Here is a 17,569-nt window from a genome sequence, read left to right as displayed (position 1 = left end):
TCAAATAATTGTCTCCTGTTATGTGCGTAAACCTCTACTGGATTGGTGGGTCCCCCGCGGGATGGTTGAGCTAACGTAGGCTAATGTGATTAGCATGAGGTTGTAAGTAACAAGAACATTTCCCAGGATATAGACATATCTGATATTGCCAGAAAGCATCACAATCACACATCACACTATCCTTGATTTAATCTTGTCTTTACATATACTAAATAATATATGTGTGAAATTTGATTGGATTTAGAATGGACCATTATCATGCACCTGTCTCGAAACAGGGGCAGCAGAAAAATACATGTCATCTATGCACTTAAATAGCGAATGGTTCATTTTCATGCCAGCCAGGTAGGCTATACTCCTGTTGTATAGATAAGCAATGTGCTTAATATTAGGAAAGTTGAGAAATAAATATTGTAAGCCTATAGGAAGCTGATGGGATCCTCCTCTTTTTAATAGAGGCCATGTTTTCTCACGCAATTGCATGACCTATTGAAATGTTGGGAAACATGGGCTCAAGAAGACATTGATTAGATTTTCAATTACATTTGCATTAATAGAGTGCTGAGTAGCATCAGAGATTGCAGAAACCTAATTACCATGACTAAATGTGAAGTGGAATTTGACTGCCATCATGACTGGTGACCGTCGGTGTGGCGGTATTACAGTCACCATAACAGCCCTAGTCATACATTCTCATTCTGCTTTGAGCTCTATTCAGGTCCTCTAAATATGCACATAAAGCTGAGGTTATTTGTTGTTATGTAACTGCATTACTGAGTCTTGTGTGAGGCATTATCAACCTTATCCCTGGACTGCGTGTGCCCAGTGTTCATGTAGTTCAGAAGTGGATTGGGGAAGTGGATATGGTCATTTCCAGTCCTTTTAAGGAGGAAGGCAGTGAACTTGAGTGACATGAACTAGATTTGAGAACAAAGCCTCATTCTGTTTTCTTTGCGACTCTATTGCTAACTGGCTGTGTATTGGGGGTCCACAGGCACGCACAAGAACGCACGCACGCACACACACACACACACACACACAGTCCCTCAAATCGTTTGGAGAAAATATCCTTTCAATTTTATTCAGCTACGTTCAATTGCATTCTTCATACTATAAAATAACATAAAATAATAATTTTGGGAAAATTTTATTTCACCTTTATTTAAATTTAACTGGTTTTAACTTGCTTGACCATTGCTGTGGGTCATATAACTGTTTGTTACATGCAATATGCTATGTGGACTCAATTTTGTGATGAATCAAAGGTGTGGTTGAAATTATTCTGTCACTGTGTCTTCTTATTGTCTGGACTTTAGGCCAATATATCATGGCCGCAAGGCATATGAACTACCAGCTTATAGAACAAACAACGCAATTATCACAACACATGAGTTGAAATATGGCTTTTGTTTCTGGCTTGGCTTCCTCAGTGATTTTACCCGCTACTGTGCACAAAGTAATTTAGTCCGTGTTAGTCCATAGTAGGCTTTATGAATATGGCAGAGGGCATTAAGTAGAATGTAATCCACACATGTACTTACTATGTTGTCAAGTACAGACACGGATAATGCATTCACATTGCATTATACAATTACATTCGAAGAACACACACACACACACACACACACACACACACACACACACACACACACACACACACACACACACACACACACACACACACACACACAGAGAGAGCTTTATGACTATGGCATTAAGTAGAATGTAATCCACATACTAATAATAGTCACACAATTGAGGTATTCACATTGCATTCTACTATTACATTCATATAACACAGATTTTAGCTTCTGTTCCTAAACTCAGTGTGGCCTACACATTGCCCGTCTCAGGATGTGTACAGTAATCTGGTGAACTTGTTATATGAAATTAAAGCCTGCAGGCGCTTAGTACTGTTTCCTTCTCCCTCAACAGTCCTGCTGCACCCACCTCTTGACCTGAAGGCAATCAGACCTCTCTAATTCCCAAAAGTTTTGGGACACTGTAAAGTCCATGGAGAATAAGAGCACCTCCTCACAGCTGCCCACAGCACTGAGACTAGGAAACACTGTCACCACCGATAAATCCATGATAATTGATCATTTCAATAAGCATTTCTCTACGGCTAGCCATGCTTTCCACCTGGCTACCCCAACCCCGAACAACAGCTCTGCACCCCGCACAGCAACTGGCCCAAGCCTCCCCCCGCTTATCCTTCACCTAAATCCAGACAGCTGATGTTCTGAAAGAGCTGCACAATCTGGATCCCTACAAATCAGGTGGGCTAAACAATCTGGACGCTCTCTTCCTAAAATGATCTGCTTGCATTGTTGCAAGCCCTATTACTAGTCTGTTCAACCTCTATTTCGTATCGTCTGAGATTCCTAAAGATTGGAAATCAGCCGCGGTCATTCCCCTCTTCAAAGGGGGAAACACTCTAGACCCAAACTGTTACAGACCTGTATTCATCCTGTCCTGCCTTTCCAAGGTCTTTTAGAGCCAAGTTAACAAACAGATCACCGACCATTTCGAATCCCACCGTACCTTCTCCGCTATGCAATCCGGTTTCCGAGCTGGTCACAGGTGCACCTCAGCCATGCTCAAGGTCCTAAACGATATCATAACCGCCATTGATAAAAGACAGTACTGTGCAGCCGTCTTCATCGACATGGCCAAGGCTTTCAACTCTGTCAATCACCGTATTCTTATCGGCAGACTCAACAGCCTTTGATTCTCTAATGACTGCCTCGCCTGGTTCACAAACTACTTCTAAGAATCTTTGGACACTGTGTTAACAAACCTCCAAACGAGCTTCATTGCCATACAACACTCCTTCCTTGGCCTCCAACTGCTCTTAAATGCTAGTAAAACTAAATGCATGCTCTCCAACTGCTCTTAAATGCTAGTAAAACTAAATGCATGCTCTTCAACCCATCGCTACCCGCACCTGCCTGCCCGACTAGCATCACTACTCTGGGCGGTTCTGACTTACAATATGTGGACAACTATAAATACCTAGGTGTCTGGCTAGACTGTAAACTCTCCTTCCAGACTCATATTAAGCATCTCCAATCGAAAATTACATCTAGAATCGGCTTCCTATTTCGCAACAAAGCCTCCACTCATTCTGCCAAACATACCCTCGTAAAACTGACTAACCTACCGATGCTTGACTTCGGGGATGTCATTTACAAACTAGCCTCCAACACTCTACTCAGCAAATTGGATGCAGTCTATCACAGTGCCATCCGTTTTGTCACCAAAGCCCCTTAAACTACCCAGCACTGTGACCTTAAAGCTCTGGTTGGCTGGTCCTCGCTACATATTCGTCGCCAAACCCACTGGCTCCAGGTCATCTATAAGTCTTTGCTAGGTAAAGCTCTGCCTTATCTCAGTTCACTGGTCACCATAGCAACATCCACCCGAAGCATGTGCTCCAGCAGGTATATTTCACCAGTCATCCCCAAAGCCAAAACCTCCTTTGGCCGCCTTTCCTTCCAGTTCTCTGCTGCCAATGACTGGAACGAATTGCAAAAATCACTGAAGTTGGAGACTTACATCTCCATCACTAACTTTAAGCATCAGCTGTCAGAGCAGCTTACCGATCGCTGCATCTGTACACAGCCCATCTGTAAATAGCCCATCCAACTACCTACCTCATCCCCATATTTGTTTTTGTTTTTCTGATCTTTTGCACACCAGTATTTCTACTTGCACATCCTCATCTGCACATCTATCACTCTAGTGTTAATTGTTTTTGTCGCACTGCTTTGCTTTATCTTGGCCAGGTCGCAGTTGTAAATGAGAACTTGTTCTCAACTGGCCTACCTGGTTAAATAAAGGTGAAATAAAATCAAAAATAAATAATAAAATGAAAATGGATGGCCCTCCCTTCAGCAATATAAGTAGTATTTTACCTAAATCCTCCCTGAACGCTTAAAATGTGTCCTTTAAGCATGATATGACATTAGAGGTATTTTGAAAGTTGTGGGTTTGCAGACCACTGTGGAAAAGAGTAGGGGTGTAGGAAAAGCATTGCATGACTCTATCATTGTATTTGCCGGTCAGAGAAAAAAAGGGCATTTTATAAACATTTCATGCAATTCTAATTAATTGTACATATTAGCATCATATTTTTTTATGCCACACAGATTACCAAAATGACAGGCTTTGAATGGACAGACAGATAGGCCTATGTGTTAATCTTATTATATTTCTCTAATGCCAAATCAGTGTGTTTTGTTTGCAATGAAACTGTCCCTGTTTGCAAATAATTAGGAATCTGAGCATGTTACTTTCAAAAGTTAGGCCTACCCTTCCACCCTAGAAAGAGTAGGCCTACCAACGTAGAAAAATGTAAGCTTTAACTGCTGGCTACTCTTCTTCCATGGCTTAACTCTATGAGAGGTTTTATTTTTTCTCCTCGAAAATCTTACGCTAACAAGGGGTAGGCCTGTGCTTCTTGGCCATTTTCTTCAATAAAAGGTAGACATACCCCCTCAATTTGAGTCTTGGTTTTAATGTAACTGTCATACCTGAATCTTTTTCACCTGTCCTTGTGATTGTCTCCACTCCCCCCCAGGTGTTGCCCATCTTCCCCATTATCCCCTGTGCATTTATACCTGTGTTTTCTGTTTGTCTGTTGCCAGTTCGTCTTGTTTCAAGACAACCAGCATTTTTGTGTCAGCTCCTGCTTTTCCCGTCTCTCTTTTCTCGTCCTCCTGGATTTGATCCTTGTCTGTCCTGTCCCTGAGCCCGCCCGCCTGACCACTCATTTTGCCCTTGAGCCTGCCTGCCGTCCTGTACCTTTGCCCCACCTCTGGATTACCAAAAGGGTTTTGATCAGCAAGAGCAGAGCAGCCCGGGGCTCAGGGTTGGAATATCCATTGCAGTGTGTAATGCAGTTGTATTTACACCATCCCAGCAGCTATCTTAGAAATATATCATTTTGCTCTGTGCTTTGCTTCCCAGAGCATGCACTTCGTAGCCCATAGCCTAGGTTATGGATCATTTGACTTGAGACAACACTAAATAGCCTATAGGCACATTTGATATTAAGCGGAGAATCAGAGATGAGGGACGACATCGGGCACATATCTATTTATAGCTTAATAAGCAATTAATTCTAAAACACTAAGAAATATTGACATTTTATCAATTACAAATTACTCCCCTGGACTAGATTATAAAAATACTACACCTTCCCGTTGACTGAAATTGAAAAAGCATGACCCTCCCCATTTTCCTCCATGTAACCATTCTGTAAATGTTGATCCATCCCTAAGATGCTGGAAGATTTGACACAAGCAGAGAGTCTCTGCACTCGTACGGTCGATGCGATTAAAGTTGTGGCAGCAGTAAAAAAAAAACTGTCCAGTCTGTATCCAGTACCTGTGAGTTCTCCCAGCGTCCCATGCTCCGCCAGGTGTTTTCTGTATAGTGTCTTCAGCACCTTGGCACTACCAAACCTCTTGAAGCGACACTTTACATTGTTGTAATACCACTCCAGGGACTGGGTCTTCAGAAGCCTGGCACGATGACAACAGAGAGGAGAGAGAAAGGAGGACTGATTAGATGTGGTGATATTACAGTGCTTCAGGAAAATATTCACACCCCTTGATGTTTTCCCTGATGTTGTGTTACAGCCTGAATTTTAAATGGATTAAATTGAGATTGATTTTTTTTGTCACTGACTTACCCACAATACACCATAATGTCAAAGTGGAATTATGTATTTAGAAAATTTTACAAAGAAATGAAAAGCTGAAATGTCTTGAGTCAATATGCTTTCAACCCCTTTGTTATGGCAAGCCTACATTAGTTCAGGAGTACAAGTGTGCTTAACAAGTCACATAATAAGTTGCATGGACTATGTGCAATAAAAATGTTTAACACGATTTTTGAACGACTTCTTCGTCTCCACCACACAAACAATTATCTGTAAGGTCCCTCAGTCGAGCAGTGAATTTCAAACACAGATTCTATTCAGGGACTATTTTTGGGGGTGGTTGTAACTTTTAGGACGATTCCATTAGCTCCATTGTTCTGGGTCAGGGCTAAGGCATTCTGTGACCTCTACTGTCATAACTTTGTAGGGTGTGTATGGGCTTTGCATGTGTGACCACATGTACTGTACCTCTGAATCAAGGGGACCATGGCCAACACACACACACACACACACACACACACAGATCCCTTGTCCTCATCTCACTATGTTGAACATCTGCCAACTTATTCTAGTTAGGAGATCTCTGATTGTAGACATATTTATTTCCCTTGAATCGATTGTCTATTTCCTCCCCAAAGGACACTGGGTTAGGGTTAATCCTAACCCTATTTACCTAACCCTAAACCTAACCCAAACCTTAAACCTTAAACCTAACCTTAACACCTAACTCTAAACCTAACCCTAATTGTAACCCTAACCCCTAAACCTAACCCCTAAGCTTAAAATAGCCTTTGTCTTTGTGGGGACTTGAGAAATGTCCCCAACGAGGGAGAATTTTCCTTTGTTTTACTCTCCTTTTGGGGATTTCAGTTCCTCATGACGATAGAAGAACAAGATCACACACAGACCCACACACACACCTTGTCTGCCAGGGAAATCATCTTAATTCTAGCTGCGTATGTAGGTAAAAAGTCCACAGGTCTAAATCCTACAGTGGAACAGCTGGGCAGAACAGGGCTGCCATTAGAAACAGCTGGTCCAGAGTTTACAGGCCTTCTGTCTCCTCCTGTACAATCGCAGTTAATGACCTGCCAATGACCTGCTCAAATCCAATTATTTGTCACGTACACATGTTTGACAGATGTAGTGAAATGCTTGTGCTTCTAGCCCAGTAATATGTAACAAGTAACATCTAACAATATCTAACAATTACACAACATATACCAAATACACACAAATCTAGTAAAGGAATGGAATTAAGAATGCTAATTCCGGAACACTGTCAACCAATGACACACTGACTGATATACAAATAATAATGAGTATTTATTTATGATGCAAAGTTCTTTGTCGATCAGTCAGTCGGCAGTCAGTAGTCAGTTGACTGTATTGTCTCTTGAACACTCTCAGCCAAAAGCCTGCTTTTCTCTGTATACTCTCAGCCAGAGGTCTTCACGGATTCAGTTGTACCCGAATACCCGAGAGGGACCGGATTCTGAATTCTAAATAATGTCACAGGTCTGGGTCGGATCTGAAATGATTGTCACGGGTCTCGTTATGTGTAATTTTAATGACTTGTCCAGAAGGACCCATATAGATCCGAACCCGACTGCTGCAGTAGAGAGAGAAAATGTGTAGAATTTATGCTGCTGCTCTTTGCTTTACACAATCGTGAAAAGCAGCTGGGCTTGTTGTTGTTGTTGGCCAACCATAAGTCATCAAAGTGGCAATAGGCTACTGTCATAGAGCCTCCTTGTGGGGCAAAATTTAGGAGATATCTAATCAATGGAAGATGTAATTAAGATGACGGAGTTAAAAGTAAAATGAGGAGGATAGTCTACAATGACCAAGAGCCAACAGACTGCTGCTTTATAATTCTGAATGGAGTTATTTGTAATTATGAGAAAGTGCATGCACTACAGCCTTTTCTGCTGCTTCCCTCATTCGGATCGGACCGGGTCTGGATCTGAACAGGCCTACACGGAATGGGTCTAGTGTTCCTCGGGTACTTTCGGAACAGGTCTCTATATAAAAAATACATGAAAAATGATGCATATCGGGTCCGGCCCAGATCCACTTTCGGAACAGATCCAACTTATTTGACATGTGAAGACCTCTACTCTCAGCTAATTCGGCTATCCTTCACCTGTTGCTTCCTGAACCCAGTCAGCCAATGACACATGGTCTCTTGAACACTCTCAGCCAATAGGCTGCTTTCCGCTGCACACTCACACAATCAGTCTTCACCTGCTGTCTCATATAGACTCTTAGTCAATGAACTGTGAACCCCTGTACACTCTCAGACAATCAGACTTCACATATTACTCCCAGCCAACCGTTGCCAAGGTTGATTCACTTACAAAGGCCCCGTTTACACCTGGTAACATGCAACCTTTGTTCTGATTGTGCCCACATTTCTAAACAGGTGTAGACAATCAAAAGACAGGTTGTGATCAGATTGAGATCAGATCTTCCTGCCCACCTCCGGAGGTAGTCAGATACACACTTGTTCTGGATAGCTTACAAGTGTATATGAATTCTATAAATCATCATTAGACTGGCGCTAGTGTCAAACGCACACTCGTTGGCCATTTCGACTTGTAAAAGCCAGCAATCCGCTATTTTACAACATTTGCACCAGAGTTGGTAATGTATCTGTCTAACATCAGCTCCATTGCGCTGAGGTGGGAGGGGTGGAAATATTTGAGGTATATTTCAGTCAGCACAACTAGACCGACCAAAAGCTGGTTTTAGTGGTGACACAATTGTTTAAGGCATTGATTTTGCCAACGGAGGCACACACAAGTAGCCTTATCAGTAGCCTACATCACCAATGTTTTATGAAAATATCACCAACAGCAAAACAGTCAACAGATGTTCCCCTTTTTAATTTATATTGGACATGTACACACTGTATATTTGTCCAGATTCTGTGAAAAGTTTGTACTCGTTTGCGCGATGCCCATTGCATGAAGGATGTCAGTGACTGTAGGAACCCTGTTTAGGAGCATCAATTCATTTAATTAAAAAGACTGATATTGTTTTTTTGTTTATTATCTTCAACTTTACTCTGAGGGACGTAACTGTCAAATCGCGGGGATTTCGATTGCTGTCCATGCTGCTGAATCCGCTTGTAGGCTGTTCATTTACCTGGCAAAGTCACTATTGGCCATATCAACGGCGATGATAGTCATATCAAAGCTCCATAGTCTATGTAGTCTTACTATTATATGCCCATGGGGCGCAATTATGGTTCCTGTCGCCTAACTCTATTTAGACTGTAGCTTATTTAAAACAAGACGGTTTTTTGTTTTATTAGAATTTGATTCAAATGATTCACTGTCTTTTTTAGGTCTAATCAATGGTGACTTATCATGCTAATTGGCAATGTTTGGCCCATGGCTCATGATGCGTTTTATAGTTGGCCTACATAAGTGTGAATGTTATGTTTAACAATATATTTCCATATTAAAGCCATGCAATTACTTAGAACAATGTGGACTGTTCAATGTATTAAAACAATATGGGATAGCCTTACATTTTGGCATTTTGTTTATGTAGACTGTTTAACAAACTAGGCTATAATGGACTAACATTGGAGCTGATAACAGAAGACCGTAAATACACAACTTGAAGCAACCACATATTTAGCCAGGGTAGGACCAGGACATCTGTTCACAATGTGGACACAGAGGACAGATAAGAGGCACATTTTGTGTAGACACATGTCTGAAAATGTGGGCACAATCAGAATGTGGACAAGATCAGGACACAGAACCCATGTTAGCGCCAGGTATAAACAAGGCCAGAGAGATGCTGGACAAGTCATGCAGGGCAACTAGCATAGCCTACACAGTTCTTCTGCATCCTGCCTCATTGAACAGACTCACTAAGACATGAAAGCACCACCTGTAGTGCAGCTGCTTGTCTCTCATGACAGTCTAAATCGACTTACTGGGCAGACCATGCAAGAATTAATTCTGGGTGCCAAAATGATGCACCTGCATTAATTTGATTACTCTGTTGTCGCAGATATTTTTCCTGTGCAGCAGGAAATTTAAATTGTAATGTATTTGAGATTTAAAAAGGCTTCTAAAGTTTGTAATTTCCACTTTAAAATGTCAAAGCATTTACCAACCCCTTTCCTGTTGTTGAAGTAATATTTTCCTGCTGTGAGAAACTGGTCAAATTAAAGTAGTACTGTACATATGTAGAGGCATTGAGTTCTGGAGGAGCACCAACCCACTTCAGCCACAGTTGATGCATTTAATACAGTTGGTCCACAGAGAATCAGAAGTGTTCGACATCTTCAGAGTGCAGTAGCTAATTGTGAGGATGCGATCCTCATCTCTAAAAGACAGAGACATTTTCCCGATTTTCCACATTTTGTATTGTTACAGCCTGGTTTTAAAATTGATTAAATTGAGATTGTTTGTCATAGGCCTACACACAATGCCCCATAATTTCAAGGTAGAATCATGTTTTTAGAAATGTAAATTTTGTATGAAAATTTAAAAGGTTAAATGTCTTGAGTGAATAAGCATTCAACCCCTTTGTTCAGGAGTAAACATGTGCTTAACTAGTCACATAATAAGTTGCATGGACCCACTCTGTGTCCAATAATAACTAATCTCTGTACCCCACACATACAATTATCTGTAAGGTCCCTCAATCACGCAGTGAATTTCAGACACAGATTCAACCACAAAGACCATGGAGTTTTTCCAATGCCTTACAAATAAAGGAGACATTGAAAATAAATCTCTTTGCGCTTGGTGAATTTATTAATTACACTTTGGATGGTGTATCAATACACCCAGTCACTACAAAGATACAGGCGTCCTTCCTAACTCAGTTGCCGGAGAGGAAGGAAATCGTTCAGGGATTTCACCATGAGGCCAATGGTGACTTTAAAACAGTTACAGAGTTTAATGGCTGTGATAGGAGAAAACTGAGGATGGATCAACAACATTGTAGTTACTCCACAAAACTAACCTAAATGACAGAGTGAAAAGAAAAGCCTGTATAGAATAAAAATATTCCAAAACATGCATCCTGTTTGCAACAAGGCACTAAAGTAATACTGCAAAAAATGTGGCAAAGCCATTCACTTTTTGTCTTGAATACAAAGTGTTATGTTTGGGGCAAATACAATACAACACATTACTGAGTACCACTCTCCATATTTTCAAGCGTAGTCGTTGGCTGCATCACGTTATGTGTATGCTTGTAATCTTAAGAACTGGGGAGTTTTTCAGGATAAAAAAGAAACGGAATGGAGCTAAGCACAGGCTAAATCCTAGAGGAAAATCTGGTTCAGTCTGCTTTCCACCAGACACTGGGAGATTAATTCACCTTAATTCACCTTTCAATAACCAAATCTACACTTTAATTTCTTATCAAGATGACAGTGAATGTTCCCGAGTTACAGTGTTTACTTAAATCTACTTGAAAATCTATGGCATGACCTGAAAATGGTTGTCTAGCAATGACCAACAACTAATTTGACAAAGCTTGAAGAATTTTGATAAGAATAATGGACAAATGTTGCACAATCCAGGTGTGGAAGCTCTTAGAGACTTAATCAGAAAAACTCGCTGCCAAAGGTGCTTTTACAAAGTATTGATTCGGGGATGTGAATACTTATGTGAATGAGATATTTCTGTATTTTATTTTCAATCAATTTGCTAAAATTACAACAACAACAAAAATTAACTTAGTTAATTATGGGGTATGGTGTGTAGCTGTTTAAAATAATATATTTAATAAATTTTGAATTCAGGCTGTAACACAACAAAATGTGGAATAAGTCAAGGGGTATGAATACTTTCTGAAGATATCTATGAGTGTCTGATACACAGTGTGAATACGAGCCTATATCATAAGCTATAATATTACAAAAGAGACCAACCATTGGCTTAGTATTTACAATTTCTAGATGAGCGTGTCTTAAGATATTTACTGTATGCAAAGCAGCATGGCTCATGAATAATACATGAGGTTAATGAGTGCTTCAACATAACACAGAGGTTGTGGTCCCTGTGGACTGATGTGATTTAACCTAACCATTACTGGACAACCCAGGGTAAGCTCAATTAACTGGTCAGCATTAATATGCACATAGTAGCTTGCCCATAAACAGTACTGCATGACCACAATATATCTTGAACAGAACGAAATATCAAATCAATGGGGAGAAGTGTGGCTTTAGTTAAAACCTTTACCAAAGATCAGTGTTACCTAAAGCAAACAAACTGCAACACTTCCAGTCAGAGAGACTTATAGGGTCATAACTATATGACCCTATTTTGCATTTGCTTAAAATATGTGTCTCTAGGCCTACACGGGTGATAAACTTAGTAAATGTGTGTCTCTAGGCCTACACGGGTGATAAACTTAGTAAATGTGTGTCTCTAGGCCTACATGGGTGATGAACTTAGTAAATGTGTGAGTGGTAGTTGCCATGTTGAGGTGCGACAGTGTGTGTGCATGTACAGTATGTTGCATAGTGAATATAAAGTAAGTTGACACAGGCGGTGTACAGGTGTCACAGACAGTGACGTCTGAGAGAGGAGACTGTTGATATTACATGTGTTTATGACAGTGTGGCTACCTGACATCTCCAGTACTAAATACATGTTAGTCACTGAGGTCGAAGGCTCAACACAATCTCACACAGCGGATGAAGACTGTCACTGTCATTCATCATTGGCAAATAGGCTAACTACAAAATGCACACACACATAGACACACCCACACACATAGACACACACACAAACATTGACACACCCAAACACATAGACACACCCACACACATGGACAATTCTATGACCGTCTTCTATTTCATCTCCAATCCACCATCCTACGACACCTCCTCCCACTTTCATCCCCGCTTATACCTGTACACAGAATCACACATTCCTCCATCCCCACTGACCTCCCTTTCTGACACGCAGAGCAGACCCAGGCTTTGTCCTTCTTGCTGTAGGAGCGGCAGGTCTTGCAGATGTTGTACTTGCAGTCCAGACACGGGCGCTTGGGGTTGACCAGGAAGGTGAATGGAGAGCAGCAGCGGATGCAGCAGCGCTCGTTGAAGCGATGCTGCCGGGAGAGGAGGGAGCAGCGACTTCCCTCCTCATCCAGCTCCTGCTTCAGCTCACTGAGGGAGGATGGTGGAGAGGGGGGGGGGGGGGGGGTAGGGGGAAGAGAGGATGAGGGGGAGAGAGGATGAGTGAGAGGGGGAGGGTGATTTCCACCAACTGAAGTTATCTATTACGATTTTGGGGGGGGGGAAATAATAGTGTAAAATTATCAACTGTACAGGAAGACTTCTTGATGCAATTAAAGCCTTTATTCCAGGGAAAACTCCACGGCTGGATGGCAGACCAGTTGATGTATATTAAACATTTTATAGTCTACTCAATGATACATTATTAGCATGTTTTAACCACTCCTATACAAGTTGTCAACGATCAGGTACTCCGCAAGGTTCCGTTTTGGGACCAATATTGTTTTCACTATATATTTGACCTCTTGGTGATGTCATTCGGAAACATAATGTTAACTTTCACTGCTGTGCGGATGACACACAGCTGTACATTTCGATGAAACATGGTGAAGCCCCAAAATTGCCCTCGCTGGAAGCCTGTGTTTTTTTATTTTTTTATTTATTTTTTTCACCTTTATTTAACCAGGTAGGCTAGTTGAGAACAAGTTCTCATTTGCAACTGCGACCTGGCCAAGATAAAGCATAGCAGTGTGAGCATACAACAAAGAGTTACACATGGAGTAAACAATTAACAAGTCAATAACACAGTAGAAAACAAAGGGGGGGTCTATATACAATGTGTGCAAAAGGCATGAGGAGGTAGGCAAATAATTACAATTTTGCAGATTAACACTGGAGTGATAAATGATCAGATGGTCATGTACAGGTAGAGATATTGGTGTGCAGAAGAGCAGAAAAGTAAATAAATAAAAACAGTGGGTTTCAGACACAGTGGGCTTCAGACATAAGGAAGTGGATGGCTGCAAATGTTCTACTTTTAAACTTGGACAAAACAGAGATACTTGTTCTAGGTCCCAAGAAACAAAGAGATCTTAAATCTGACAATTATTGTTGATGGTTGTACAGTCGTCTCAAATAAAACTGTGAAGGACCTTGGCGTTACTCTGGACCCTGATCTCTCTTTTTACGAACATATGAAGTCTGATTCAAGTACCGCTTATTTCCATCTACGTAACAGTGCAAAAATCAGAAACTTTCTGTCCAAAAATGATGCAGAAAAATGTATCCATGCTTTTGTCACTTCTAGGTTAGACTACTGCAATGCTCTACTTTCCGGCTACCCAGATAAAGCACTAATTAAACTTCAGTTAGTGCTATACATGGCTGCTAGAATCTTGACTAGAACACCAAAAATTGATCATATTACTCCAGTACTAGCCTCTCTACACTGGCTTCCTGTTAAGGCAAGGGCAGATTTCAAGGTTCTACTGCTAACCTACAAAGCATTACATGGGCTTGCTCCTACCTATCTTTCCGATTTGGTCCTGCCGTACATACCTACACGTACGCTACGGTCACAAGACGCAGGCCTCCTAATTGTCCCTAGAATTTCTGGAGGCAGCTGGTGGCAGGGCTTTCTCTAGAGCTCAATTTTTATGGAATGGTCTGCCTACCCATGTGAGAGACTCAGACTTGGTCTCATCCTTTAAGTCTTTATCGAAGACTCATCTGTTCAGTAGGTTCTATGATTGAGTGTAGTCTTACCCAGGAGTGTGAGGGTGAACAGAAAGGCACTCTCTCTCTCTCTCTCTTTTCAACTCTCTAGAGACAACAGGAGCAGTAGAGATCCTCTGAATGTGATCGGCTACGAAAAGCCAACTGACATTTACTCTGAGGTGCTGACCTGTTGCACCCTCGACATCCACTGTGATTATTATTATTAGACCCTGATGGTCATCTATGAACATTTGAACATCTTGGCCATGTTCTGTTATAATCTCCACCCGGCACAGCCAGAGGGGGACTGGCCACCCCTGGTTCCTCTCTAGGTTTCTTCCTAGGTTTTGGCCTTTTTTGGGGGTTTTTCCTAGCCACCGTGCTTCTACACCTGCATTGCTTGCTGTTTGGGGTTTTAGGCTGGGTTTCTGTTCAGCACTTTGAGATATCAGCTTATGTAAGAAGGGCTTTATAAATACATTTGATTTGATTTGTTTTGAGAAGTTCTGATTTCACTATGACTGAAAAAGAAACCAGGTAGTAAGTATAAAGATGCAGTCTATCTAAAAAACTGGAGGCCCCTTACACTTCAGTGCTGTGATGCAAAAATCCTAGCAAAGGTGTTGTTGGATATTATTCATCCTGATTAGACAGGTATTTTAAATGAACGATACATTTGAGATAAGCAAGTACTTAAAACAATAGAACGCTTTTAATCTAGGAAACCAGATCTGGTATTCATGTGTCACGCCCTGACCTTAGAGAGCCTTTTTATGTCTCTATTTTGGTTTGGTCAGGATGTGATTTGGGTGGGCATTCTACGTTCTGATTTTCTATGTTTTCTATTTCTTTGTGGTATGGTTCTCAATCAGAGACAGCTGTCTATCGTTGTGTCTGATTGGGAATCATACTTAGGCAGCCTTTTCCTCTGTTGGTTTTGTGGGAGGTTATCTTTGTTAGGGACACGATAGCCCTGTTAAGCTTCACGGTCGGTTTGTATTGTTTATTGTTTTTGTTGGCGACATTTATCTTAAATAAAAAGAAATGTACGCTCACCACCCTGCGCTTTGGTCTACTTCCCATGACGATCGTGACAGAACTTCCCACCTCCAAAGGACCAAGCAGTGTGGTAAAGAGGACTCCTGGACATGGGAGGAGATCCTGGACGGTAAGGGACCCTGGAGGCAGGCTGGGGAATATTGCCGTCCAAAGGAGGAGATAAAGGCAGCGAAGGAGGAGCGGCGGCGATATGAGGAGGCAAGTCATCGTAGCAGGCACGAGAGGCAGCCCCAAGGGGCACACAGGGAGATTGGCGGAGTCAGGGGTAAGACCTGAGCCAACTCCCTGTGCTTACAGAAAGGAGCGTGGTACTGGTCAGGCACCGTGTTATGCGGTAAAGCGCACGGTGTCTCCAGTGCGCTCTCATAGCCCGATGCGCTATATGCCAGCTCTCCGCAGATGCCGTGCTAGAGTTGGCATTCAGCCAGGAGGGATTGTGCCGGCTCAGCGCTCCTGGTCTCCGGTGCGTCTCTTTGGCCCAGGTTATCCTGCGCCAGCTCTACGCACGGTATCCCCAGTTCGCCAGGAGAACCCAGTGCAGCCTGTTCCAGCTCCCTGCACGTGCCGGGCTAAAGTGGGCATTCAGCCAAGAGGAGAGGTGCAAGTGTCAAGCACCAGATGTCCAGTGCTCCCCCACAGCCCGGTTCGCGCTGGGCCTGCGCTCTGAAGGTGCCGGGCTAAAGTGGGCATTCAGCCGGGAAGAGTGGTGCCAGGGATACGCACCAGATCTCCAGTGCTCCCCCACAGCCCGGTGCCTCCTCCAAGGACCAGGCCTCCAGTAGGTCTCTGCAGCCTGGTCCATCCTGTGCCTCCTCCAAGGACCGAGCCTCCAGCGACGGTCCCCAGTCCGGAGCCTGATTGGGAATCATACTTAGGCAGCCTTTTTAGGCAGCCTTTTTCCGTGTTGGTTTTGTGGGAGGTTCTTTGTTAGGGGCACGATAGCCCTGTTAAGCTTCACGGTCATTTTGTATTGTTTATTGTTTTTGTTGGCGAATAAAAATAAATGTACGCTCAACACGCTGCGCTTTGGTCTACTTCCCATGATGATCGTGACATCATGGAAGATTTTGAAAAAGTATGATAAAGTAATTTTGATAAAGTATGACTAGAATAGATATGTACAGTAAATGCTTGGACTATTTTAATTTTGGTGAATCTCTTATACAATAGGTTAAAGTTATGTATAGAACTCCAGGTGTAAAATAGTACAAATTGGCTACTTCTCAGAAAGTATTAAACTGTCAAAAGGAGCAAAACAAGGTTGTACACTGTCTGCATATCTATTTATTGTGGCCATCAAAATGTTAGCTATTAAAATCCAATCCAACAATAATATAGAGAGGCTAGAAATCCAGGGCTTAAAAAAAAAGGTGTCATTTTACGCTGACGACTTAATTGAGTTTCCTCTTAAATATGCAATCTGGATCCCTGCACAGCCTCGTAGATGATTTAGATCATGTTTCTAACCTCTCTGGATTACAACCCACCTAGGATAAGTATACCATATTACATATTAAGTTGCAAAAAAATACAACACTTACATTACCGTGTAGTTTACCAATAAAATGGTCTGATGATGAAATGGACATACATGGTATTCATATCCCTAAAGAAATAAAGGAACTACCTTACTCTGCCTATCTTAATCGGTGCACGGTCAAAATGGAAGTAAGCATATACCGATTAAAACACCATTTTTTTAGCAATCTTTTTAATTATTAGGACATGTAAACACCTTAATTGGTGTTCCAGAGGTGTACTTGATCTGTGCATGTGCTAGCACCAGCCAAGTGAGCCTCCCTCTTTAGTGTGTGTGTGAAGTGTGTCTGGAACAACTGAATGTATGCATCTTAGAAGTAGTTTTCACATACATTATGTTCGAAGTTAGAATCAAATATGCTTCCCCAAAATAATGTTCTCCGTGGTAGAACTTATATTTTGATTGGCGATTTGATTTTTCTGCCATCAGGTAGCCTCATTTCAGAAGTGTCCATGTAAACAGTATTATTAGGGAATCCCTCTTCTTGCAAAGCATGTAAACATTTTAATTGAACTATTATATTAATCAGACTATCCACAATAATCACATTATTGTGTGCATGTAACCATACTCATTG

General features: G+C 41.8%; 1 protein-coding gene across 3 annotated transcripts in view; it reads right to left on the bottom strand.

The window, feature by feature from the left end:
• The window catches only part of myripa (myosin VIIA and Rab interacting protein a), a 54,319-nt gene that overhangs the window by 20,057 nt on the left and 16,693 nt on the right, over positions 1-17,569 (bottom strand). For all 3 annotated transcript variants that reach the window (XM_031810608.1, XM_031810609.1, XM_031810610.1), the window contains exons 3-4: positions 12,606-12,827; positions 5,392-5,528 (exon numbers count right to left, since the gene is read on the bottom strand). In XM_031810608.1, the coding sequence (XP_031666468.1) occupies positions 5,392-5,528; positions 12,606-12,827 (359 nt within the window). The remainder of the gene's footprint in view (positions 1-5,391; positions 5,529-12,605; positions 12,828-17,569) is intronic.

The sequence above is a fragment of the Oncorhynchus kisutch genome, linkage group LG30 (assembly GCF_002021735.2).
Source record: "Oncorhynchus kisutch isolate 150728-3 linkage group LG30, Okis_V2, whole genome shotgun sequence".
Taxonomy (NCBI): domain Eukaryota; kingdom Metazoa; phylum Chordata; class Actinopteri; order Salmoniformes; family Salmonidae; genus Oncorhynchus; species Oncorhynchus kisutch.
This window is presented reverse-complemented; position numbering and strand designations above follow the sequence as displayed.